The sequence below is a fragment of the Aedes aegypti genome, chromosome 1 (assembly GCF_002204515.2).
Source record: "Aedes aegypti strain LVP_AGWG chromosome 1, AaegL5.0 Primary Assembly, whole genome shotgun sequence".
Classification (NCBI taxonomy): Eukaryota; Metazoa; Arthropoda; class Insecta; order Diptera; family Culicidae; genus Aedes; species Aedes aegypti.
Window position 1 is genome coordinate 218,540,703 of NC_035107.1, and position 26,514 is coordinate 218,567,216.

The following is a 26,514-nucleotide window of genomic DNA, read 5'->3' on the forward strand; positions in this document are numbered from 1 at the left end:
TCGTCGATAGTTTTATTTAAAAAAAAATCAAATTGAATATTAAATTTTGTATTTTATTAGTGATTTGTCTCTATTATTGCTGAAGAATATCGCATCCAATATATTTGATAGTAAAGCCTGGAAAAAAATTATCAATCCTCGTTTTCAAGCTGCTGTATTTTCAATAAAGTCAACTTGCGTTTCAGCATCAGCAACTCCATTTCCTTCTCGTGACGCTCATCTTGTTGCGCCTGAAGCTGTGCCGTATACGCTTGTTGAGCCTTAATCAGGTTCAGCTGCTCTTCCAGGATCGTTTTTTGATTGACAGTTTGTCTAACATCGCTTTGTCTGTTGAGCTGAAAACATTTCATATTCAATTAGTAATTATTAGTATTGGTTATTTATGGTAAAATGTGGTGAGAGCCAGAGACCAAACTACTTTAGTTGGCAGTTGGAACAAGAATGAAAAAAATATATTTCTACTTTCTATATACAGTTTATCATAGCCTACTATCATGTCGCAGTATTTCCGACAGTTATTAGTGTAGTGTTGAATACTGGACTTCTTCATAAGCGTTCAAGATTTTTTTCAAGTACTCCGTTTAAAATAACTAAATAAAGTATAATGTAAGTAAATTACTTTCATAACTGCATATATGTCACATTCGACATTTTTGACGATTTCGAGCTAATACTGTGGAACTTCATCAAATCATACCTATATACATTCAACCAACTTGTTCTAAAAAATTCGAAAAAATACCAAGTTGTTTTGTCACATTGCCGCATAACAGTCACATCGAGATTATACATGGGCCTTTATAATATAGTAGTAATAAAATTTATAGGGGCCCAGATAGCCGTAGCGGTAAACGCGCAGCTATTCAGCTTGACCAAGCTGAGGGTCGTGGGTTCGAATCCCACCGGTCGAGGATCTTTTCGGGTTGGAAATTTTCTCGACTTCCCAGGGCATAGAGTATCTTCGTATCTGCCACACGATATACACATGCAAAAATGGTCATTGGCATAGTAAGCTCTCAGTTAATAACTGTGGAAGTGCTCATTAGAACACTAAGCTGAGAAGCAGGCTTTGTCCCAGTTGGGACGTAACGCTAGAAAGAAGAAGAAGAAAATTTATATCACATTTATTTTCTGTTTGTTCATTCAATATGCGATATGAGCTGTACGAAATTTCAGCTTATAATAAGTGTTGTTGAGCTTCTACTATTTTTTATAAATTTTAGTTTCTTTCCATACTGGCAAGAAATGCATACTTGGTACTCTATTACTCAATGCCTACTTTTGTTAAATGGACAGTTTAGAAGCTATACCAAAAAGTTTCGCACAAATTTCTTGGGCAAAAAACCCTGGTATGGAAATGAGTCGATATATGAAGGGACCATCGACTCATGGAAAAAATCAGTAATGGAATGCTTTAAAAAATGTTCGAGATGGCTGCCATAGTAACCATAAAATTTCGTTTCTAATATGGTTGAACGAGTCGACATCAAGAAATGGAACATCGATTCATAGATTTTCACTGTACCAGGATTTTTTGTCCAAGAATTTTAGTATTATATTTTTAGTCAAATCATTACTGGAATTTATAATAGAGGTAAATCATGAATTCTTCATGAATAGTATTTTTATTTAAATTTTAACTATTGCTGAAGGAATTGCTTAATCTGCAATACAAATATGATAATTTCTTGTAGGTGTTGAAGATGAAATTATTAGAGGAGTATTTGTAAAATTTTCTGAATCAGATTCTGATTAATTTATTAGCGATGAAACACAAATTATGTCACGCTAAGTTTTGACTTGTACTAAAATTTTATTTTGAAATAGATCATTGAACCGACTTATGTAAGATTGATTGTACATTGGTATTCGTAGCAATTTGCTTGTAGATCTTTATGTTTTCAAAAATTCGAGTAAAAATCTTCGATCAAGCATTTCATCAAGAAATTTGCCACCGAAAATTGTTAAAAAAAAAAACAATTATTCTGAATTCAATTTGAATTGATGTTAGAATTTTTTAGAGGTTTTGTTTGCTTGGGCAATCAGAAGCATGACAAATGTTTTCAAAATGTTTATGGCGTCCCTGTCGTATCATAATTCCTGTGGAAATCCCTAAAGGAATTATTTAAAAAATCTAGGTAGTTTTCTCACAACTTTTCTAAAGGAATATTTTTTGGATAAAATTTCTGAATTCTGAAATTTTCGAAGAAAACTTTTCTAGCGTATTTTTTGGAAAAAAAAAATCTGAAAAAAATAAACGGTGAATTTATGACAGTATCCCTGAAATGCTTATCGTAAAAATAGATGAATTGGGTAACAAATAGCTAAGGATTTCCAGATTAAACTTTTGGAGATTTTTTTGAATACGTTGCATTAAATATGAATTTGCTATGAATTTCTACGAAAATTTTGGGAAAACTAGCTAGTTCTTGTATATTTATTTTACGCGATTTCACGAATAAAATACATCTAAAAGAAAAGAAATCCTGGCAAATTATTTGAAGTTTCTAATTAAAAAATCTTTTTATGGAGTAATTAAAAATCAGGAGTATCCTTAGTAGGAAATTTAATACAATCCCTTGAGGAAAAGCTTAAGTTATCTGTGAAGACATTGCGAAAAATGATGGCTTTCTAGATTTTTTAAGATTTTGGAAAAATCTACAGAGACTTGACAATTATGCAGGAGTCCCAAATATAATCCTGAAAATCATTGATAAAACTTTTAGAATTGCTGTGCTATACTATGAAATAATCATTGAGGGAATTATTATGAGAATCCCAGATTTAAAAAAAAATCTGAAGGATTGAAGAATTATTCTCACCTAGAAGGTTGGGAATAATTCAAAACAGCTGTAGACTAAAACACTTCAAAACAACAAACTAATATAAAAATCAAACAAAATAACTGAAAGGCGACAAATTTATTGTTAGATCAAAAGAATAGGACAAGAAACGGTCAAGGAATGATTCCGCTATCGAAATTACTTGAGCTGTACGCTGCTGAGAAGTAGAGCTGATTTCATAACGTCGGTATAAAAAGTGTTTTTGTGTAGAGAGCTTAAACAAACGCTGTTGTAAATGGGCTAAATTTTTTGAAGTAATTTAATAAAATTTGGATTGGTTTTCAATAGCTAATTGATTACTTACTTTTGAAACAAATTGTTAACTCTATCGAATAAGCATGGAATCATATTCTAGTAACTACTGCATAGTATTCATCTTATTGGGTTTGTTTTCAGTTTGTCGAAAACCAATGGAACTCTGGAGCTATCATGGAAAAGCGAGGGTTCATCATAACCAAGGTTGTAGGATTACTTTGTAATTTAATTCACATGTTTCCAAAATCTAACGGACACTGTACCAAAAATCCAGTTGAACATGTATAGGAAAAAGCATATAATTCAAATTGAGGTTGAAGACTATATGCATTAATAATAATTTTTAATTATTGATTATTAATCTAATTGGCCTAGGATGTACGTGGTATGTTTACGTACATATTAACATTTTTAAATATAAACGTAATTAGAAATGTGACCGATCTGAGGAACGGTTCAAGATTGCCTAACCGGCTGAGTATCAATTATCGTCGACGCCGTCGGGATTTTCTGAAATCTCCTCCGACTGGGAAGTACGATTTTGGTCCCGGTTCATATGATGATGGGTTCGATAAATATTGTAAAACATGTGAATTTTTTTCTGAGCGTCTGGTGTTTAGGTTTAGTCTCAGAAATAAGCGGACGTAAAACTACAATTCTGGACAAACATTGACATAGGTAAACAATGGCTTTTCAAGACGCTGTTGTACCCCATTTAACTCGATCACGTTTATCAATAACACTATTGGGAAGAGCTAATATTGATCTTTCTGATAGTGGAGTTAGTTTGCGTGGGCGGGTGAAAAAAGGCTCAACAGCAACGTTTATGAAAAAAGGCTCAAGACCTCTTGGGCTCTTTTCTAATGTTTGTCGAGAACTGATGCCGAGAACTGACGCCCTATAGAGTGTCAGTATGTTATAAAAAAGGAAGAAGAAAAACGATCTTACCTGATCCACAGAAATGTTTGCAGTTTCATTGTTGGCTTCCTCGTTAACCGCACTTTGTCCTTCGTCCTCTTCAAGAGCCGTATCTTGCTGCCTACCAGATGATCCAACAGCGACACCATCTACAAATTATTAAAAAAACGAATAAAGTGAACTATACCGTAAGCTTAATACTTGTAGGGGATGGTGTACAAATTACGTCATGCACTAAGGGAAGTAAGTCTTGGTGGAAACTAAAGAGAACTTATAAAAAAATCGAAACAAATGGATGGAAGAAGTGGTGGCAAATAGCGTGACAAATATAGATTATCTTTCTTTTTTGACGTAACGTCCCAACTTAGGCAGAGCCGGTTTTTCATTGTACACTCAGAAACACGAATAGTCACAGAATTACTAAATTCTAGTAATTTATGACTATTTTGCATCTGCCTCTCTTTCGTTCTGCAGGGAAATTTATTCATATTTGTCAATTCACCTGGGTTGAAGCATCGATAGGCAACCCAGGCGAAATGACATTTAGTGTAGAAATTCTCAGCAGAATAAAAGAGAGGCAGATAGAAAATAGTCATTAATGCATAAACTTTAGTAATTCTGTGACTATTTTTATTTCTGAGTGTAGTTATGAACACCTCCACAGTCGGAGATCCTTCAAATATTACGTAACGCTACAGGGGGAAGGGAGGTGCATATTCTAGTGTTACGAGCAATACAAAAAAATAATTTTTCCATACAAAGGTTGTTACGTGGGGGAGGGAGGTGGTCTGAAATTGGTAATTTGAGCGTTACGTTATATTTAAATGCGTCCTTATTAACTTAAAGCCATTTTTGCCAATTGCAATAGTGGCAACTGACAAGCGCGAAGCTACTCTCCGCCCTGGGAAGTCGAGCAAATCTCAAATCCCTAGACCGGTGAGATTCAATCACGCAGCTGAAGGTCGTTTATTGTATAGCTGCGCGTTTACCGCTACGGCTATTTGAAAATCACCACAAGAATATTAAATCTAACCGATTGGTAGGGAATTTAAGTATAAGGACAGCGTGCCTTAGGATACAAATACGTTACTCTACGCTTTTGCTAGAACATGACCTGTCTCTTAAAATCTCTTTACATAAAACAATACTTACAGGGACGCTTGCTCACGCTCGGATTGTCAACACCTCCCATCAGATCGAAAAACTTTCTTTCAGGCCCATTTAAATTGATTTTCCGATTGCCGGTTTGCTTCCGGTCAGTTTTTGCCTTGATCCTTGCTTTTAGGTTGTTGATCTTTTTCATGACCTGCTTCGGCGTCATATCTATGCCATGTTGTATAAGCAGTTGTATACACATGTCCTTAGCAGCATTTTTCTTCTTTTCCTTTATAGGTGGTGCTTGTGATTTCTCAAGCAGCACTTTTCCGTGGATGATCATTATCTCAATGAACTTAGTATCATCGAGAATCTTTTTTCCTGTTTTCTGCTTCACGCCATCATCCAAGCTTTCGTCTTCATCAGTGCCTAAGATCAAAAATAAAATAAAAAATATTTCATATTCATAATTAACATTTAGCTAATTTGCTTACTTGTTTGCGGATCCAGTAGATATTCTTCATTGGTGAATTCTCCGTCTGACATTTTGCAAATAGGTTGTAACAAACTCTTTTTTTTTAATGAAAAATATATGCAAAAGATAGTTTAAACTCGTACGCGTACGGAAATCAATTTCAAACCGTTGAACTCTCTCATAAAAATGGCACCTTTCAAAAGTAAACAACAATTTTGACAAAGCAAATGCTATGTTCGAAATTCGAACTTACTTTGAGTAAAGTTCAACTTTATTCATACGGTTCTGAGTAAATGCTCAAACCATTTACTTTACTCAAGTCATGTTGAGCACGAGTAAATGCTTGGTTTTATTCATATCACCTAATGACATCATGATGCTCAATCTTGTGCTCAATATCATTCCCCTATATGCATGCAATGTGCTAATAATATGAAAAGAGAAGTTGCAGCTGATCCAATCCATCGAAACGGTAAAACATGGTTTGGCAAAAAGACCAAAATACCGTTTTGTGTAACTCATTCTCTTTTTGCCACTTGAGCGTTTTCAATTTTGCGAGGCAGTGCGACTCTGAAAATATCGACTGAAATGATTGAGAAGCAGTTATTATGGCAATCTATACATCTAAGTAGTGTCTCAGACACGCTTCTACAAATCATTCTACCTTTTAAACTCCATTTCAAAGCTTTATTCAGGAATGTCCAATGTAACATTAGAATCGTGTTTATTCATACATGTTACATAGGACATGTGGTTGGTTCTCTGATCAAAGGTCCAATGTAACAATTGATTAAAAGCGATGCAGTTTTGAACATTGGTTATTTTGTTAAGCTTTTGATAGATTAATTTATTGTTAATATATCAGAACGAGTGTTCTAGTGTGCTGCTAAGTGGTGCAACGCAAATGATTTGCAATGATAATCTCGATTTGTTTACATTTGTTACTTAGGACGTTTTGAAAAGTTACGCGAGAATTGTTTGCTACGTGCTACTACAGTGCGCTGTTGGCAATTTAATCAGAATATTCAGCTGAATTTACAAAATAGATGTTTTCGACAAAATAGACCATTTCCGTGAAAAAAATTTAATGGCTTATATGCTTTCTGTTAATTTACTGAACAAATTTTCCCAAGGAACCCATATGTTTTGAAGCCTCTAACTATTGAAAAACAATGAAAAACTACGGCACGACAGTACACCCCATGGTTCGCTACAATTTATTTCTCTCCGATTTTTATCGGACCCCTTTTTCTCCTATGATTTTTGTCTCCACGTTGTGGTGAATATATGATCAGCTGATTCGGATCAATCATGACAGATACCTTTGTTTATATTTTCATCCGCCACTTCCACCGTGGCTGGAATCAACAAAACCATCTTGGTGCTGCTGATGGCCGCCAATTTTTTAACTTCAGTTCCACCAACGGTATTAAAATATGTAGAAGAGATCCAGCACGACGAAACTTTTCAGGACAACGACTGGTATCCTTTTCATCTCTATCACCTGTGACTGCTGTGGTGCTCCGCTTGGATATGAAAATGTTCCCGCTCTCTTCCGGATTTGTGGTTGGCTGAGGGTGGCGAAGAAATTTTCGCTGAAATCCGGAAGATCGCATCTCTTGAGATTGGTCATCGGTCTGTTCGGATCCCTGCATTTTCTATTGGAATCGAGTGATCGAAACAGTATGCTGTCACACGGTGAAATCTTCCCCAGTTTGCCACCGGGAGCGGAACCTTTTTCGAGGACTATTGCAGAGCACGGCAGAAGCTTCCGGCGGGAAGATGAAGGGGATATTTGTTGTGGTCGTGGAGGATAGTCGGGGAGATTTATTAGAGTAGTGTAACGGGGAAGTATGTATACTCGATTGGCCATGCGGTTCCGGAACAGTTTGACGACACAAGCAGCAGGTATCAAACGGTATTAATTGCAGCTTCCATTGGAATGCATCAATCAGTATGCATAAACAGTATGCTGACGGACGATAAAATCTTCGTCCCCAGTTTGCTGCCGGGCACAGGGTCGTTGGGGGAGCAGAGCCCTTTTCGAGGACTATCGCGGAGCACGGCAGAGGTCTCCGGCGGGAAGATGAAGGGGTTATTTGTTATGGTCGTGGAGGATATTTCGGGGAGATCTATGAGTGGTAAAACGGGGAAGTATTTACATACTCCATTGGCCATATGGTTCCGGAACAGTTTGACCACATAAGATATCGAACGGTAATTGCTATCCGATGTGAGTCTCAGATTTCTACGAAGTTGTCGGGTCGTCGTTTGCTTGATTTGAAATTGACATTTAGTTAGGTCTACAAACGCTTAACGCAGGGGTGAGATTAAAAGTTGTGGAAAAATCTCCACTTTGTTTACCCACAGGGTTGAAACAACTGTGCCGCACTACTCAAAATGTGGTGAATTCTCAAGTTTAAAAAAAATTATAATAAAATCAGGAGAGCATATAAATTAGATCTGAAAGCGTCAATAATCATTAAAAATAATCGTCTTTCGAAGGAAAATATAAAAATAGGGGGTAAGATCTGACGGAAATGGTCTATTGATTACGCCTCCACCATTGTTTGGTCGTAATTATGTATGGTTGTTTACATTTTAGAACCAGCTACACGTTGGGGTAGCAATAAAGAGCCGCCAATTCCACCCTTGAAGTCAAAGTCGAAACAATAGGTCGTATGAATAAAACCGAGCACTTACTCATGCTCAACCCGATTCGAGCAAAGTAAAGTCTCTGAGCATTTACTCAAATCCGTATGAATAAAACGATACTTTGCTCAGAGTAAGTTCGAAATTCGAACTTAGCTTTTACTTTGTCAAAAATGTTGTTTTGGTTTGGTTGTTTGATTTTTGCAAAGAAGAATTCTAGTGGTGCAAAAAAGCTATGCCTTTACGGATATTACCCGTTTTTGCCGTGCAATATGTATTTATATATAAATTTTTGAGCTGCGCCGTTTACTGCCGGCTGCTGGAAAAGCCACATACCTCGGTGAAACTCAACTGGCAGCATCAGAGTGTGATGAGCAGAACTGGAGCAATCCTGTGCCGCATGGAAGTGCTAAGGACTATAATCGGTACTTTTGTTAACCTCAAGTGGGGACTGATACGGTTAGTGTTTTGCACATGAATTATTATTTTGTCTTGTTAATTAGTTCTGTCCATCCCGAATAGTGCTCATCAGTGGGTAGCCAGCATGAAGCAGCAGGTAACCGTGCTTTACAGCGGAATCGGATCCAGTTTGGTCATTAGAAAAAGTTCACCAAACGACAACGATCGACATTCTAACGGATCCATCATGTACCCGGTGCTGTACGAGGCAATGGCAAAGAACTATTGCGGTCATTTTGGCTAGTATGAGCAAGCTCAGGAAGCTGATGACCAGGTCTGCCTTTGCCTTTGAAGCAATATCATCGATGAGTTCTCCCAGAGATGCATTGAAAAACTCCAATTTTTGAATTGGGATGGGATTTGTATATTAATTAATCTTAATGTTTTTTTTAATGCTGTGGATTTTAAAAGAGTTTCGAATAAACAGATATAAACGATTAATTAAAAAATCCAATAGACAAATACAAGCGATCTTTTTGACAAACCGTTATGAATTATTGGAACTGAAAGTTTGCCTAAAGACCAGATATTTGTTTTTTAGGTAAATCAATTCACTTTTCTTTCATTCACTTCTTACTTTCGAATCCGTTGAATAACAAGAATGCCTCTCTCCCCTAGAACTAGAAGAAAATTTGGATAGATTTCATAACTATCTAAAGTAATTTCTGCTCTATCGTAATTTAGACCGAAGTTCAACAATAGAGAAAAGTTCAACCCTTCCCTTAGGTGATGGGATTGACGGTGATTTATCAAGTGATTGCATATTGTTGATATTGTGAAATATACTAATACTAATATATTGATCGCGAAAATAATCGTAATTATAACTTATAAAATGTAAGCTAGTCTAATAGTTTTAAATTAAATAATGACATGTGTTTCAATGCTTAAATATATTTTACACTTGATTTATCACACCTTCAGCATGAGTTTAGTTACTGTCGCATGATCTAACACCAGATAACTACGCGTAATGCTGGAGGGACCGGCAGGGCTCACTACCAGTCTCTACTAACACTCAAATCACTAATAAGACTGGGAAACCAACGATCACCTTCATCAGTAGCACTATTTCTAATAGTAGTATTAGTTCAATATACATAAATCTTTTTCAGTAGACCACGAGGCGCAAGAGTGGGTGCGGGTGGTCTCTGCGTCTCACAGGTCATTGAAAATAGACATTTATGTTAGGTTTACTAACAATGTAGTAATTATTACCTTAGTAATACCGTAAGGTGCCGTAATTCAGCGCATCGCCTAAATCCGCATATTTGGTCCAAAATAAATCGAAATTTAAGAAAAATTTTGAAATTTGTCCATACCGCTATTTGTATACGCTGGTAATGCATCATAATTCCAATTAAAATTGTCATTAACAATAATTTACGATTTTTGAGAAATATTCCTAAATGTTCTGAATTACGGCATTTTACGGTATTGCGTTATTTAGTAAGGTAGGTTGTAGCGGTGTTAGAGATAGTTTAGTAATGTTACTGATATATGTATAATAATTAGAAAACTGATCCCGACTAAGGGTACATAACAAAATTATATCAGCATATGTTATTATGTTATAAGTTTTTTTCGAACATAGGTTGTTACAAACTTGATGCAGGATGTTGTTAAAATAACTAAAATTATAACAAAAAGTGTATGAATAGTAACATAAACATAACAAAATGTGTTTTAATTCTATCAAAAACATATCAAACCAAGTTATAATGTTTGATACAAAGTATCAAAATTATAATACTGTTGGATATACGATAATATTGTATATAATTGAAATGCATAACTATCTATTTATTTTGTTATAAAGTTGTTAAAAATAAACAAAAAAATATCTTAAAGGGAAATAAAACACATTATGTTATATTTATGTTTTATTATGTTCTATGGATAACGGAGCCTAACAAAATTATATCATAATATGATATGCATATCATATTCTGATGAAATTTTATTATATTTTTGTTATAAGCCTCTAGTCGGGATGGCACTGCTGTTACTGAAATTTTTCATTTTGAAATATCTTTCATAATATAATATAATATTGTTGAACAAAATGCTGTAATTAATAACTTATTTAATCCCCTACGCATTTTTGCACTACTTTGCATTTATCACACCAACACTGGCGACAATAGCGTTCTTTGGGTAGTATTTCTGTTATGTAGTAGTAACCTCTATCGTTTTTATTCTAACGATCATAACATAATTATCGTGAGCGTAGTAGTGGAAATAACATAGAAGTAGCTTTAGTATTTGTAATTAAGGTATCATGGTATTAGTTCCCTGTCCTTTGGTTCAGAAAGGGGTATGGGCGCGTTCTGCCAACTCGGTCGAGGCAGATTTCTTGTGTGAACAAGTTACAACATGGACGTTCTAAAATTCCAGAATGAAGTGTTGTGCATTTGAAGATGGGATGGATTCGCGTTCGTGCTTTACTGCTGCTTATCTATAAAGTTATATGCAATAACCGACCCTTAGCTTAACTATTTAAATTAACAGTTGCAAATATAATAATCGTTTTGAGTTTACTAACATGTCGTCGCGTTAATGTTATCATAATGATCTTTTATCTACATCTTTTATCTACATTATCGAACCATTCTGAATGGCCGTTGTGAGAATATCACCAAGAACTTCTCACATGCAATAAAGCTGGATTGTCATACATTGAAACATCAAGGTTCTCGCTCTTTTGGATTATTTTTTTGTTGTTTATCATTGGTTTCAGGGATTGTTATCGTGGGAATCCAAAGAGCGAATTTTGTATGACTTCCATGTACGCCAATACTGCCACAAAGCATGTAATAATCACTAATATTCCTTCTCTCTTTATCCTTGTTTTCATATCTAACCCGCTTCGAGGAATAATTCATCGAAGAGGAAGAGCATCTCTTATCATGGCAGCGTAATGGCCGAGAAAACGTCGGTTTGCGGTCGCATCTCTTCATCCTCGGTTCTGCCCCACGCTCGCCAAATCGATACGCACTTGATCCGCCCACCTAGCTTGCTGCACTCCACGCCTTTGTTAAGTATAAAGTTTCTGTAATCATTGAATACTAATTGAAAGGTAAATCAAATGAACTTATTATTTAACTAATAACAAATTTGTTCCACAGAGCGATTTACAAAACACCACACAAAATCCCTCCTTTCACATATCCTTAGGCAAAACACTTCACTACCGTTATATGTATGACTGATTCATGTTCTTTCGACCTTGCATCATTCATACGTGTAGGGGAAGTCTAGAGTAAAAGCAAAACTTAAAGAACCTTCTGGTCAAAGATGTTGCGTTGCCTACTTTCCAAACTCCAAAACCCCTGGTGTATTATGGAAGGTGTTATTTTTAAACTTATGCTGGAGACTTGGCCCCTGACCCCCTTGTACATCAATAAAATAAAATAAAATAAAAAAAAAAAGTTCAACAATAGAGAAAAGTTCAAGTTTAACAATCGACTCTTATCCAAGAATGTTGCGTAAGACATGGCCCATGGCTGCTTTCTGCAGAAATTGTGGATCTGGTGAAACTCCCGGGGGTCCAAGGAGAGATCTTTATGAGAGGAACGATGACCTCAAAAAAAAAAAAAAAATCCGATGCCCGACTATGGGCACACAACAAAATTATATCACCTTATGATATTATGATACAAAGATTTTATCAAACACAGATTGATACAATTTTGATGTTGGTAAAATAACTAAAATTATAACAAAAAAATATATGAAATGTATAATAAATATAATTAAATGTGTTTTAAATCTATCAACAACATATCAAACCCAGTTATAATTTTTGATACAATGTATCAAAATTATAATACTGTGTAATATACGGGGTAACTATTTTAATTACGAGTTTTTTTTTAATAATTATAAGAAAATCCTAATAAGACATGATATTCCGCGCAATAAACAGAAAAATGTGTAAATGTATAATACTACAAGCAATTTAATATTGGAAATGTGTAACAACAAGTTAATTTTTAATCATTTGCAATTATTCAATTATTAAATGATGATCATAACATTTTTATAACAAAACCTTAACTTATTGAAATGCACTGATATGTGTTCAATTTTATTAAAAAAATGTAAAAAAAAAACAAATAGAAACATGTTCAAAATAAATATAACATATTATGATATATTTTTGTTTAAATATTTTCTGTGGATAACAGTGTCTAACAAAATTATATCATAATGGGATATGCAAATCATACTCTGGTAAAATTCTATTTTATTTTTATTATATGTATCTAGTCGGGTAGTTCGCTCTAACAAGCTCACCTTTTATTCATTAAGTAAAAAATTAAACTTAAGCTGTAAAATCGTGTTAATAAAGCATTAAAAAGAATGCCATATATTGGTAGAAATCCAATCACATTCATAAGCAATCCGTTTGACAGGAATTGTTAATAATTCTGTCTTGAATTCAATAGGGAACCACTAAGAACTCACAAAAACTATATGCTATAATTTCCTAAGTTTCATTCTAGAATATGTTCAAGGAGCTCATAAGACAGTTTTTGAATTTACTCAATATCTTGCCGCTTAAAATCTCCAAAGCAGCTCACTAAAAATATATAAAATTGTAAAACAAATCTTCTTAACATCTATTCAGGAGTTCATCGATTAATTTGCAGGATCTGTATAAAAAAATAAGTAGAAACGTAAACTATCCTACCAGTCACTTAGGGGCAATCCATTAATTACGTAAGGATTAATGGGGGAGGTGTAGAGTTTGAGATTTCTTACGCGCCATAGAATTTATTTTTTATTTTCATACAAAAAGTATTACCATGGGGTAGGGGAGATAAAAAAAAATCACAAATTGTCTAACGTATGTAATTAATGAACAGCCCCTTACAAAAAGTCAGTCATGATGTGAATTTTATGGATTTAATTTTTTTTTATTTTTAGGCTGTTTCCCTCCCTGCATGTTTATAATCTCGCCCACAGTGCTTAAATTTGAAACAAACATAAATTCTTATGTTCCAAGTACATAATTTATTTTTTCCCGAAGTTTTCTAGTATTTCTCGTATATTCCCCGTATTTTGCCCGGCCATTTGCAATTCCCGGGTTTTCTAAGATGGGTAGACATTCTGTAGATATTTCATCGCAAGATTTGACATAAAATTGTATAAGGAATCCCGAAAATCTCTGGTATACATAAATTCGACGAATGTGATTCAAATCTCCTTAAGATTACATTATAAGTAAGATTTCCTGAAGTTATTCTAATATTTCTAATACGGTTCATAAAAGTTTTTCAAAGGTTCATAAAATGTATTCAATCTTCAATCTACCAGTGATGTCTTCAGAATGATTACGTTTCATAGTAGAAATGGGAAATTTTTTTTAGCACTAGGTATCAAATATGGTCGTTTTTGTATTAAATTTATTATATATAATATATTATTAGAAAGGCAGTTTGCTCCTGGCTAAAATCTTGGCTGCAACCTTACTCGGAAAACAAACGTGTTGTGGTCTGCATTGTCCTAGCTATGTAAAATCTTACATCGATTGTAAATGCTGAGGGGCTGAATCCGAATCGAAATCCTGATTAGGCTGATAGTAAAAAAGCATGTTCGGCTTTTCAAAAATAAAAGAACCTAATTTTCTTTCAGGTTGGTCTGCATTTTCCCACGCTGCAGAATCTGCAAATTAATCTCCACAATCCAAATGTTGAACAAGGCAAACACGATTATTTAAGCTCCTCAACAGACCTCAGTCCGACTAGCTTGATGGATATCGCCCACGTCAGCTACTATTGGAAACGGCATATTTATAATAAAAGCCCGAATACATCATTTTTTACAATTTTCAAAGTTATTTTCGGTTGTTGTTTTCAACTGAGCATGGTCAGTAGGTGACTCAGGATTTTCTGAGCATTTACTCAGCTTTTGCCGCTTTATTCATAAGAATGGTGATGTTCGAAAAGTAAATGCTCAAGTACTCAGTTTTATCATATCAACTTGAGTAAATGCTCAAGAAAACAATCTGACAGGTGGATTTGAGTAAAGTAAAAGCTTTTGCTCAGTTTATTCATACGACCTATTGTATCAATCTGATTCAGATGCATGATCGATCAAGCGTATAAATATGCTTCCCGGCAGCAACACGAGCAACGTACATGCGCGACTTGCTCACACATATTTTCAGAGCGATCAATCACCGAAGAGAGGAGAAGCTGTATGTTGTTAGGCGTGGGCTCCTTTCTCAAGTTCCTACAACAAGATGGACGGCGTCGTCATCGTCATCATTCCCCACCGCAATTTCTTGTTTCAACCGACGGCTGGTGCTGATTGCAACACAGCCGTCACCACCACCACGTCATGCAGTGGGAAACTCACACATGATCATGTGGGCGAAACCGTCATAAAAACGGGGGAAAAATTGAGGGAGAATCAGTGAGAGAGCAAAATGTCCTACATACAGCTCAACGTTTCCCTTCCTTCTGTTGTTACATAGGACACATAGACGGAGGGGAAGAAATGACGTCGTGGGATTGAATGAATCAAAACAAAGCATAGCTGGTGTCTCCAATTAGCACACCGCAACAAAATGTCGATATTTTCAGAGTCGCTCTGCCTCGCAATATTGAATACGCTCAAATATAAATAATAATATTAATATTAATAACAAAAAGAGAACGAGGTACACAAAACTGTATTTTGGCACGGCAGCAAAACGAGCGACGTGCATGCGCGACTTGCGCACATATAGGTATTTGCAGAGCAATAATTCACCGAAGAGCGGAGAAGGTGTATGTATTTGTTTGGCATTGGTTTCCTACAACACAATCGACGGCGCCGTCATCGTCATCATTTCCCACCGCTATTTCTTGTTTGCGCCGACGGCTGGTGCCGAATGCAACACAGTCGTCACCACCCATCGTGCAGTGGGTAACTCAACACGAACAAGTGTGGGCGAAACCAGCATTGAAACGGGGAGAAGATTGAGAGAGAAACAGCGAGAAAGCAAAAAGTCCCATGTACAGCTCAACTTTTTCCCTCCTTCTGTTGTTACATAGGACACACAGACGGAGGGGAAAAAGTGACGTCGTGGCATTGAATGAATCAAAACAAAGCACAGCTGGTGCCTGCGATTATCACACCGCAACAAAATGAGCAGTTCAACTTGAATGTTGGAGCAGTTCAACGCACGTGGATACAAAATGAAATAAAACATGCTTGCTGTGTGCTCAAATCAAAATGTCCGATGTTACTATAACTGAAACAAAATGACCGAAGTGAATGTCCAATGTAACAATTGTTGAAACAGAACGACCTATATGATTTATCCTATGTACATATTTTTGGTCAAAACGTCCTATCTGATGTTTTTATAGATTCCAGTGTAATTTCCAAATAAATTGACAAAATTTCATTACTTACGTTGAACTCTATTACACTGCTTCCCTCTACAAGCAACACAGTGGGGAAAAATTGTTTCATTTTGATACAGTTTCAAAATATATTTTCACAACCTTCAAGCTCGATTTACTCGAAATGTGTGAATTGTTAGATAGGCCGTTTTGAAAAGTTACGCGAGAATTGCTTGCAAACAATAGGTCGTATGAATAAACTGAGCAAAAGCTTTTACTTTACTCAGATCCACCTGTCAGATCATTTTCTTGAGCATTTACTCAAGTTGGTATGATAAAACTAAGAACTTGAGCATTTACTTTTCGAACATTGAGATTCGTATGAATAAAGCGGTAAAATCTGAGTAAATGCTCAAAAAAATGTGAGTCACCTACTGACCATGCTCAGCTGACATAAGCAGGCGCCAAAAGTAGCAGATTCGTGTGTTGAAATTTTAATGTAAAAAAACAATGTATTCTGGTGATTTTATTAATTTACCTTTCCCGATTGTAGCGGACATAGATGGAAATTATATAAATCGCTCAGTAAAAATGTATAAGCCTAGGCGAGAAGGCGATGATAATAATTTCAAAGATCTCTATCGATTTACTCGTGAAAATGTTGATCATGTAACACAAGCATTTCTGGGAGATAGTTTTGAAAATCGAGGTGGTGCGTTATCGAATGTTCAAAGGATGAAATGCTTTTTAAGATATGTCGGTGATCCAGGATTCCAGGTAATGAATAAGTATTTCAGTGATTTTTCCAATTGATATGAATTTTTCATTGTATGTTACAGGTAGGTGTAGGAGAGGACTTGGGTATCCACCAAACAACAGTGTGCAAAACGATTTGGTCTGTGTGCAAAGAAATAGTTGAGAAAGCTGACGAGTGGATACATTTTCCAAACACACCGGACGAATTTGAACAGGAAAAGAAAATGTGGCAAACTAAATACAAATTTCCAAGTGCCATTGGTGCAATAGATTGCACTCACATTCTGATCAATAAACCAGGCAACTACAAGGATGAGTTTGTAAATAGGAAAGGGCTGAATTCCTTCAATGTACAAGCAACCTGTAATGCCAAAGAGCAGTTTACAAGCATGGATTGTGAATGGGCTGGATCAGTACATGACGCACGAATATGGAAAAACTCAAATGTCTTCAATTTGATTCAGGAAAATCAGGCTGGTGCGATTCTTTTGGCTGATGAAGCATACCCTCTTACCCCTTGGGTAATGACGCCATACCGAGATCCTGTGACATCCTTACAAAAAGTGTTCAATGTGATTCACAAGCGAGAAAGAGTCGTCATAGAGCGCGTTTTTGGACAAGTGAAACAAAGATTTCCATTACTGCAGTCAAAAGTAAGGGTAAAAACCGAAAAAATTCCTCGTTTCATCGCTGCATGCTTTGTTCTGCACAACGTGGCGAAACATCTTAAAGATGAAGACTTTGAACCAGCGGAAACAACCACCTATGATATAGAAGTACCCAGACCAACCGTGACTGATGCTACAGTATTGCAGAGAGGACAACGACGTCGCGATTGTATTGCGTCATATTTGCGAGGTGGAAGTAATCGTTGAAAAAGAAATAAATATATGTATAAGTGATTTTTATAATCTAGAATAAAAACATATTAAGCGTTGGACAATAAATATAATGTGTACAGAAATTCAAATGACGCTTCGTCGATAGTTTTATTTAAAAAAAAATCAAATTGAATATTAAATTTTGTATTTTATTAGTGATTTGTCTCTATTATTGCTGAAGAATATCGCATCCAATATATTTGATAGTAAAGCCTGGAAAAAAATTATCAATCCTCGTTTTCAAGCTGCTGTATTTTCAATAAAGTCAACTTGCGTTTCAGCATCAGCAACTCCATTTCCTTCTCGTGACGCTCATCTTGTTGCGCCTGAAGCTGTGCCGTATACGCTTGTTGAGCCTTAATCAGGTTCAGCTGCTCTTCCAGGATCGTTTTTTGATTGACAGTTTGTCTAACATCGCTTTGTCTGTTGAGCTGAAAACATTTCATATTCAATTAGTAATTATTAGTATTGGTTATTTATGGTAAAATGTGGTGAGAGCCAGAGACCAAACTACTTTAGTTGGCAGTTGGAACAAGAATGAAAAAAATATATTTCTACTTTCTATATACAGTTTATCATAGCCTACTATCATGTCGCAGTATTTCCGACAGTTATTAGTGTAGTGTTGAATACTGGACTTCTTCATAAGCGTTCAAGATTTTTTTCAAGTACTCCGTTTAAAATAACTAAATAAAGTATAATGTAAGTAAATTACTTTCATAACTGCATATATGTCACATTCGACATTTTTGACGATTTCGAGCTAATACTGTGGAACTTCATCAAATCATACCTATATACATTCAACCAACTTGTTCTAAAAAATTCGAAAAAATACCAAGTTGTTTTGTCACATTGCCGCATAACAGTCACATCGAGATTATACATGGGCCTTTATAATATAGTAGTAATAAAATTTATAGGGGCCCAGATAGCCGTAGCGGTAAACGCGCAGCTATTCAGCTTGACCAAGCTGAGGGTCGTGGGTTCGAATCCCACCGGTCGAGGATCTTTTCGGGTTGGAAATTTTCTCGACTTCCCAGGGCATAGAGTATCTTCGTATCTGCCACACGATATACACATGCAAAAATGGTCATTGGCATAGTAAGCTCTCAGTTAATAACTGTGGAAGTGCTCATTAGAACACTAAGCTGAGAAGCAGGCTTTGTCCCAGTTGGGACGTAACGCTAGAAAGAAGAAGAAGAAAATTTATATCACATTTATTTTCTGTTTGTTCATTCAATATGCGATATGAGCTGTACGAAATTTCAGCTTATAATAAGTGTTGTTGAGCTTCTACTATTTTTTATAAATTTTAGTTTCTTTCCATACTGGCAAGAAATGCATACTTGGTACTCTATTACTCAATGCCTACTTTTGTTAAATGGACAGTTTAGAAGCTATACCAAAAAGTTTCGCACAAATTTCTTGGGCAAAAAACCCTGGTATGGAAATGAGTCGATATATGAAGGGACCATCGACTCATGGAAAAAATCAGTAATGGAATGCTTTAAAAAATGTTCGAGATGGCTGCCATAGTAACCATAAAATTTCGTTTCTAATATGGTTGAACGAGTCGACATCAAGAAATGGAACATCGATTCATAGATTTTCACTGTACCAGGATTTTTTGTCCAAGAATTTTAGTATTATATTTTTAGTCAAATCATTACTGGAATTTATAATAGAGGTAAATCATGAATTCTTCATGAATAGTATTTTTATTTAAATTTTAACTATTGCTGAAGGAATTGCTTAATCTGCAATACAAATATGATAATTTCTTGTAGGTGTTGAAGATGAAATTATTAGAGGAGTATTTGTAAAATTTTCTGAATCAGATTCTGATTAATTTATTAGCGATGAAACACAAATTATGTCACGCTAAGTTTTGACTTGTACTAAAATTTTATTTTGAAATAGATCATTGAACCGACTTATGTAAGATTGATTGTACATTGGTATTCGTAGCAATTTGCTTGTAGATCTTTATGTTTTCAAAAATTCGAGTAAAAATCTTCGATCAAGCATTTCATCAAGAAATTTGCCACCGAAAATTGTTAAAAAAAAAAACAATTATTCTGAATTCAATTTGAATTGATGTTAGAATTTTTTAGAGGTTTTGTTTGCTTGGGCAATCAGAAGCATGACAAATGTTTTCAAAATGTTTATGGCGTCCCTGTCGTATCATAATTCCTGTGGAAATCCCTAAAGGAATTATTTAAAAAATCTAGGTAGTTTTCTCACAACTTTTCTAAAGGAATATTTTTTGGATAAAATTTCTGAATTCTGAAATTTTCGAAGAAAACTTTTCTAGCGTATTTTTTGGAAAAAAAAAATCTGAAAAAAATAAACGGTGAATTTATGACAGTATCCCTGAAATGCTTATCGTAAAAATAGATGAATTGGGTAACAAATAGCTAAGGATTTCCAGATTAAACTTTTGGAGATTTTTTTGAATACGTTGCATTAAATATGAATTTGCTATGAATTTCTACGAAAATTTTGGGAAAACTAGCTAGTTCTTGTATATTTATTTTACGCGATTTCACGAATAAAATACATCTAAAAGAAAAGAAATCCTGGCAAATTATTTGAAGTTTCTAATTAAAAAATCTTTTTATGGAGTAATTAAAAATCAGGAGTATCCTTAGTAGGAAATTTAATACAATCCCTTGAGGAAAAGCTTAAGTTATCTGTGAAGACATTGCGAAAAATGATGGCTTTCTAGATTTTTTAAGATTTTGGAAAAATCTACAGAGACTTGACAATTATGCAGGAGTCCCAAATATAATCCTGAAAATCATTGATAAAACTTTTAGAATTGCTGTGCTATACTATGAAATAATCATTGAGGGAATTATTATGAGAATCCCAGATTTAAAAAAAAATCTGAAGGATTGAAGAATTATTCTCACCTAGAAGGTTGGGAATAATTCAAAACAGCTGTAGACTAAAACACTTCAAAACAACAAACTAATATAAAAATCAAACAAAATAACTGAAAGGCGACAAATTTATTGTTAGATCAAAAGAATAGGACAAGAAACGGTCAAGGAATGATTCCGCTATCGAAATTACTTGAGCTGTACGCTGCTGAGAAGTAGAGCTGATTTCATAACGTCGGTATAAAAAGTGTTTTTGTGTAGAGAGCTTAAACAAACGCTGTTGTAAATGGGCTAAATTTTTTGAAGTAATTTAATAAAATTTGGATTGGTTTTCAATAGCTAATTGATTACTTACTTTTGAAACAAATTGTTAACTCTATCGAATAAGCATGGAATCATATTCTAGTAACTACTGCATAGTATTCATCTTATTGGGTTTGTTTTCAGTTTGTCGAAAACCAATGGAACTCTGGAGCTATCATGGAAAAGCGAGGGTTCATCATAACCAAGGTTGTAGGATTACTTTGTAATTTAATTCACATGTTTCCAAAATCTAACGGACACTGTACCAAAAATCCAGTTGAACATGTATAGGAAAAAGCATATAATTCAAATTGAGGTTGAAGACTATATGCATTAATAATAATTTTTAATTATTGATTATTAATCTAATTGGCCTAGGATGTACGTGGTATGTTTACGTACATATTAACATTTTTAAATATAAACGTAATTAGAAATGTGACCGATCTGAGGAACGGTTCAAGATTGCCTAACCGGCTGAGTATCAATTATCGTCGACGCCGTCGGGATTTTCTGAAATCTCCTCCGACTGGGAAGTACGATTTTGGTCCCGGTTCATATGATGATGGGTTCGATAAATATTGTAAAACATGTGAATTTTTTTCTGAGCGTCTGGTGTTTAGGTTTAGTCTCAGAAATAAGCGGACGTAAAACTACAATTCTGGACAAACATTGACATAGGTAAACAATGGCTTTTCAAGACGCTGTTGTACCCCATTTAACTCGATCACGTTTATCAATAACACTATTGGGAAGAGCTAATATTGATCTTTCTGATAGTGGAGTTAGTTTGCGTGGGCGGGTGAAAAAAGGCTCAACAGCAACGTTTATGAAAAAAGGCTCAAGACCTCTTGGGCTCTTTTCTAATGTTTGTCGAGAACTGATGCCGAGAACTGACGCCCTATAGAGTGTCAGTATGTTATAAAAAAGGAAGAAGAAAAACGATCTTACCTGATCCACAGAAATGTTTGCAGTTTCATTGTTGGCTTCCTCGTTAACCGCACTTTGTCCTTCGTCCTCTTCAAGAGCCGTATCTTGCTGCCTACCAGATGATCCAACAGCGACACCATCTACAAATTATTAAAAAAACGAATAAAGTGAACTATACCGTAAGCTTAATACTTGTAGGGGATGGTGTACAAATTACGTCATGCACTAAGGGAAGTAAGTCTTGGTGGAAACTAAAGAGAACTTATAAAAAAATCGAAACAAATGGATGGAAGAAGTGGTGGCAAATAGCGTGACAAATATAGATTATCTTTCTTTTTTGACGTAACGTCCCAACTTAGGCAGAGCCGGTTTTTCATTGTACACTCAGAAACACGAATAGTCACAGAATTACTAAATTCTAGTAATTTATGACTATTTTGCATCTGCCTCTCTTTCGTTCTGCAGGGAAATTTATTCATATTTGTCAATTCACCTGGGTTGAAGCATCGATAGGCAACCCAGGCGAAATGACATTTAGTGTAGAAATTCTCAGCAGAATAAAAGAGAGGCAGATAGAAAATAGTCATTAATGCATAAACTTTAGTAATTCTGTGACTATTTTTATTTCTGAGTGTAGTTATGAACACCTCCACAGTCGGAGATCCTTCAAATATTACGTAACGCTACAGGGGGAAGGGAGGTGCATATTCTAGTGTTACGAGCAATACAAAAAAATAATTTTTCCATACAAAGGTTGTTACGTGGGGGAGGGAGGTGGTCTGAAATTGGTAATTTGAGCGTTACGTTATATTTAAATGCGTCCTTATTAACTTAAAGCCATTTTTGCCAATTGCAATAGTGGCAACTGACAAGCGCGAAGCTACTCTCCGCCCTGGGAAGTCGAGCAAATCTCAAATCCCTAGACCGGTGAGATTCAATCACGCAGCTGAAGGTCGTTTATTGTATAGCTGCGCGTTTACCGCTACGGCTATTTGAAAATCACCACAAGAATATTAAATCTAACCGATTGGTAGGGAATTTAAGTATAAGGACAGCGTGCCTTAGGATACAAATACGTTACTCTACGCTTTTGCTAGAACATGACCTGTCTCTTAAAATCTCTTTACATAAAACAATACTTACAGGGACGCTTGCTCACGCTCGGATTGTCAACACCTCCCATCAGATCGAAAAACTTTCTTTCAGGCCCATTTAAATTGATTTTCCGATTGCCGGTTTGCTTCCGGTCAGTTTTTGCCTTGATCCTTGCTTTTAGGTTGTTGATCTTTTTCATGACCTGCTTCGGCGTCATATCTATGCCATGTTGTATAAGCAGTTGTATACACATGTCCTTAGCAGCATTTTTCTTCTTTTCCTTTATAGGTGGTGCTTGTGATTTCTCAAGCAGCACTTTTCCGTGGATGATCATTATCTCAATGAACTTAGTATCATCGAGAATCTTTTTTCCTGTTTTCTGCTTCACGCCATCATCCAAGCTTTCGTCTTCATCAGTGCCTAAGATCAAAAATAAAATAAAAAATATTTCATATTCATAATTAACATTTAGCTAATTTGCTTACTTGTTTGCGGATCCAGTAGATATTCTTCATTGGTGAATTCTCCGTCTGACATTTTGCAAATAGGTTGTAACAAACTCTTTTTTTTTAATGAAAAATATATGCAAAAGATAGTTTAAACTCGTACGCGTACGGAAATCAATTTCAAACCGTTGAACTCTCTCATAAAAATGGCACCTTTCAAAAGTAAACAACAATTTTGACAAAGCAAATGCTATGTTCGAAATTCGAACTTACTTTGAGTAAAGTTCAACTTTATTCATACGGTTCTGAGTAAATGCTCAAACCATTTACTTTACTCAAGTCATGTTGAGCACGAGTAAATGCTTGGTTTTATTCATATCACCTAATATCCTTCAAGCGCATTTATTACCTGAAATCTTGTGAATAATATTTTTTACTATTCCGCGTTAAGCCTTAAAACTGGTTCTGGACTTAGGTTGGCGGCTTTTCAATTTTACTCCCATTTGACAGCCGCCCTCCACCCTTGTTTGACTTTAGCTTCGCATCTAGAAAACTTTGCATCGCATGAGCAGGTGCGATTAGAGCATCTTTAACGGGGGCGACTATTCCGGTGAGTAAAATGATCACCCACAGAGCTGTCATTTTAGTTTGGTCACTCATTCTCACACCGGTCGCTACTATATTTAGTAACTCGTTTCCGTACCGGTCGTTGCCTTTTGGGTCAACGTATTGGGTTGTGAAAATAATGGTGATTATTTCAGGTTGGGATTTTTTTTTTAACTCTACTGGAATATCTATTACATTGTGGTGCGGGATTCCGACTGGAATCCTTGGGATTCCGACTGGAATCCTTGGGATTCCGACTGGAATCCTTGGGATTCCGACTGGAATCCTTGGGATTCCGACTGGAATCCTTGGGATTCCGACTGGAATCCTTGGGATTCCGACTGGAATCCTTGGGATTCCGACTGGAATCTTTGGGATTCCGACAGGAATCCTTGGGATTCCGACTGGAATCTTTGGGATTCCGACTGGAATCTTTGGGATTTCGACTGGAATCTTTGGGATTCCGACTGGAATCTTTGGGATTCCAACCGGAATCCTTGGGATTCCAACCGGAATCCTTGGGATTCCAACCGGAATCCTTGGGATTCCAACCGGAATCCTTGGGATTCCAACCGGAATCCTTGGATTCCAACCGGAATCCTTGGGATTCCAACCGGAATCCTTGGGATTCCAACCGGAATCCTTGGGATTCCAACCGGAATCCTTGGGATTCCAACCGGAATCCTTGGGATTCCAACCGGAATCCTTGGGATTCCAACCGGAATCCTTGGGATTCCAACCGGAATCCTTGGGATTCCAACCGGAATCCTTGGGATTCCAACCGGAATCCTTGGGATTCCAACCGGAATCCTTGGGATTCCAACCGGAATCCTTGGGATTCCAACCGGAATCCTTGGGATTCCAACCGGAATCCTTGGGATTCCAACCGGAATCCTTGGGATTCCAACCGGAATCCTTGGGATTCCAACCGGAATGGAATCCTTGGGATTCCAACCGGAATCCTTGGGATTCCAACCGGAATCCTTGGGATTCCAACCGGAATCCTTGGGATTCCAACCGGAATCCTTGGGATTCCAACCGGAATCCTTGGGATTCCAACCGGAATCCTTGGGATTCCAACCGGAATCCTTGGGATTCCAACCGGAATCCTTGGGATTTTTTGAATCCTTTTCTTGGAATTCCAGTCAGAGTCCCAAGGATTCCGGTTGGAATTTCGAGGATTCCAGTCGGAATCCCGAGGATTCCAGTCGGAATCCCGAGAATTCCAGTCGGAATCCCGAGGATTCCAGTCGGAATCCCGAGGATTCCAGTCGGAATCCCGAGGATTCCAGTCGGAATCCCGAGGATTCCAGTCGGAATCCCGAGGATTCCAGTCGGAATCCCGAGGATTCCAGTCGGAATCCCGAGGATTCCAGTCGGAATCCCGAGGATTCCAGTCGGAATCCCGAGGATTCCAGTCGGAATCCCGAGGATTCCAGTCGGAGGATCTGGTTGGAATCCTAAAGAATCCGGTTGGAATACCAAGAATTCTGGTTGGAATCCCAAAAATTCCGGTTGGAATCTCAAGGATTCCAGTTGGAATCTCAAGGTTTCCGATTGGAATCCCAAAGATTCGAGGTGAAATCCTGAAAGATAAATTCTTGCGATGAATCGAATATTTCAAAAATTTCTCCCGGATTTCCAATAATCACATCAGATTCCTAGTATTCTTAAAAAAACCTTGAAATTTTACCCGAATTCCCTAAATTTCATAATTTACACTTTATGCGCATCAAATTTACAAAAATCCCCACCAGAATCTCAGAACTCCAACTGTATGCTTAAATTAAAATCGAATAGCAGCGCTACTATCGCGCAACTAAATTTGCTCACCCGATGCTTCCCGAAAGCAGCGCTGTCTTTTTGCTACCCCGGTTAGCAGCGCCCGGTACGGATCAGCGTAATGATGCTGCGCAATGTAATTTAGTTTAGTCGCGCACCGTTAAAGTTGCTCTTACGGTTTAGTGCTGCCAGTGCTGCGAAGTCAATATGAACAACACAATAGAAGCGACAAATCGTTGCCTAACGTCCTGGGTTTGAACGGCTGTTGTAGCGTTGGTCACTACTAACACTAGACAGGCAAAAAAATGTCGCCTCGATCTGTTAACTAAGGCTGTGAACCGTTTCACCGATTCGTTTAACTTTTAGTTAAAATTTGACAGTTCGATAGTTATTTCCCCTCCGGTTAGAAACAACCCTGCTCTGGAGCATGGTTAAACTTGACAGTGCGAAAGTTATTTTCTGCTCCCGTGAATTTGAGAATAACTAACCATCTGTCAACTTTGTTCTGAAATAACTACTCGACTGTCAAAGCTCAAATGGGTCGACCGCGAAGTTCAATTTAACCATTTGAGGGGAAAATAACTATCAAAATGTCAAATTTTAACTAATAGTTAAACGAACTGGTGAAACGGTTCACAGCCTAAATAAACTTTGCGCTAGATCATCAATCAGCTGATTTTAAAACTACTCGTATAAAGGCTTATTTCCGCTTGCAGAAAGTGGAATTCACTTTTATAGATCTTGGTTTTATAATCAAACTGGCAACACGGAAATTTACTAAACAAAACAC

General features: G+C 36.3%; 4 protein-coding genes across 8 annotated transcripts; 2 read left to right on the forward strand and 2 right to left on the reverse strand.

The window, feature by feature from the left end:
* Nucleotides 1–44: 44 nt before the first annotated feature.
* On the reverse strand, nt 45–5,938 carry LOC110681547. Of its 3 annotated transcripts, none has more exons than XM_021857596.1 (3): nt 5,169–5,938; nt 4,047–4,165; nt 45–335 (listed from the first exon to the last, which is right to left on the reverse strand). In XM_021857596.1, exons 1-3 carry the CDS (start codon nt 5,452–5,454, stop codon nt 132–134), a joined length of 609 nt encoding a protein of 202 aa, XP_021713288.1. In that variant the 5' UTR covers nt 5,455–5,938; the 3' UTR covers nt 45–131. The 3 variants fall into 3 exon arrangements, 1 of the variants encoding a protein (XP_021713288.1); XR_002503255.1 differs by lacking the exon at nt 5,169–5,938 and adding an exon at nt 4,243–4,460 and having other exon boundaries at nt 52–335; XR_002503254.1 differs by lacking the exon at nt 5,169–5,938 and adding an exon at nt 4,236–4,457 and having other exon boundaries at nt 54–335.
* Nucleotides 5,939–8,279: 2,341 nt separating this feature from the next.
* Nucleotides 8,280–9,120, forward strand: LOC110681548. Its single transcript, XM_021857597.1, has 2 exons — nt 8,280–8,697; nt 8,761–9,120. The coding sequence occupies exons 1-2, from the start codon at nt 8,474–8,476 to the stop codon at nt 8,939–8,941; spliced, it is 405 nt and encodes a 134-aa protein (XP_021713289.1). The 5' UTR covers nt 8,280–8,473; the 3' UTR covers nt 8,942–9,120.
* Nucleotides 9,121–16,277: 7,157 nt separating this feature from the next.
* LOC110681549 (putative nuclease HARBI1) lies at nt 16,278–17,746 on the forward strand. Its single transcript, XM_021857598.1, has 2 exons — nt 16,278–16,814; nt 16,877–17,746. Exons 1-2 carry the CDS (start codon nt 16,548–16,550, stop codon nt 17,666–17,668), a joined length of 1,059 nt encoding a protein of 352 aa, XP_021713290.1. The 5' UTR covers nt 16,278–16,547; the 3' UTR covers nt 17,669–17,746.
* Nucleotides 17,747–17,814: 68 nt separating this feature from the next.
* On the reverse strand, nt 17,815–23,706 carry LOC110681550. Of its 3 annotated transcripts, none has more exons than XM_021857599.1 (3): nt 22,939–23,706; nt 21,817–21,935; nt 17,815–18,105 (listed from the first exon to the last, which is right to left on the reverse strand). In XM_021857599.1, exons 1-3 carry the CDS (start codon nt 23,222–23,224, stop codon nt 17,902–17,904), a joined length of 609 nt encoding a protein of 202 aa, XP_021713291.1. In that variant the 5' UTR covers nt 23,225–23,706; the 3' UTR covers nt 17,815–17,901. The 3 variants fall into 3 exon arrangements, 1 of the variants encoding a protein (XP_021713291.1); XR_002503257.1 differs by lacking the exon at nt 22,939–23,706 and adding an exon at nt 22,013–22,233 and having other exon boundaries at nt 17,822–18,105; XR_002503256.1 differs by lacking the exon at nt 22,939–23,706 and adding an exon at nt 22,006–22,230 and having other exon boundaries at nt 17,824–18,105.
* Between the last annotated feature and the right edge of the window lie 2,808 nt (nt 23,707–26,514).

Excerpts from the sequence above, each read along its gene's own strand:
- LOC110681547 (XM_021857596.1), bottom strand. The coding sequence starts at position 5,454 with ATGATCATCCACGGAAAAGTGCTGCTTGAGAAATCACAAGCACCACCT. Across the intron at positions 4,166-5,168 it reads GAGCGTGAGCAAGCGTCCCT|ATGGTGTCGCTGTTGGATCA; the intron begins GTAAGTATTGTT and ends AATAATTTGTAG. Across the intron at positions 336-4,046 it reads CAAACATTTCTGTGGATCAG|CTCAACAGACAAAGCGATGT; the intron begins GTAAGATCGTTT and ends AAATGTTTTCAG.
- LOC110681548 (XM_021857597.1), top strand. The coding sequence starts at position 8,474 with ATGCCTTTACGGATATTACCCGTTTTTGCCGTGCAATATGTATTTATA. Across the intron at positions 8,698-8,760 it reads CTCAAGTGGGGACTGATACG|TGCTCATCAGTGGGTAGCCA; the intron begins GTTAGTGTTTTG and ends CATCCCGAATAG.
- LOC110681549 (XM_021857598.1), top strand. The coding sequence starts at position 16,548 with ATGTATTCTGGTGATTTTATTAATTTACCTTTCCCGATTGTAGCGGAC. Across the intron at positions 16,815-16,876 it reads TCGGTGATCCAGGATTCCAG|GTAGGTGTAGGAGAGGACTT; the intron begins GTAATGAATAAG and ends TGTATGTTACAG.
- LOC110681550 (XM_021857599.1), bottom strand. The coding sequence starts at position 23,224 with ATGATCATCCACGGAAAAGTGCTGCTTGAGAAATCACAAGCACCACCT. Across the intron at positions 21,936-22,938 it reads GAGCGTGAGCAAGCGTCCCT|ATGGTGTCGCTGTTGGATCA; the intron begins GTAAGTATTGTT and ends AATAATTTGTAG. Across the intron at positions 18,106-21,816 it reads CAAACATTTCTGTGGATCAG|CTCAACAGACAAAGCGATGT; the intron begins GTAAGATCGTTT and ends AAATGTTTTCAG.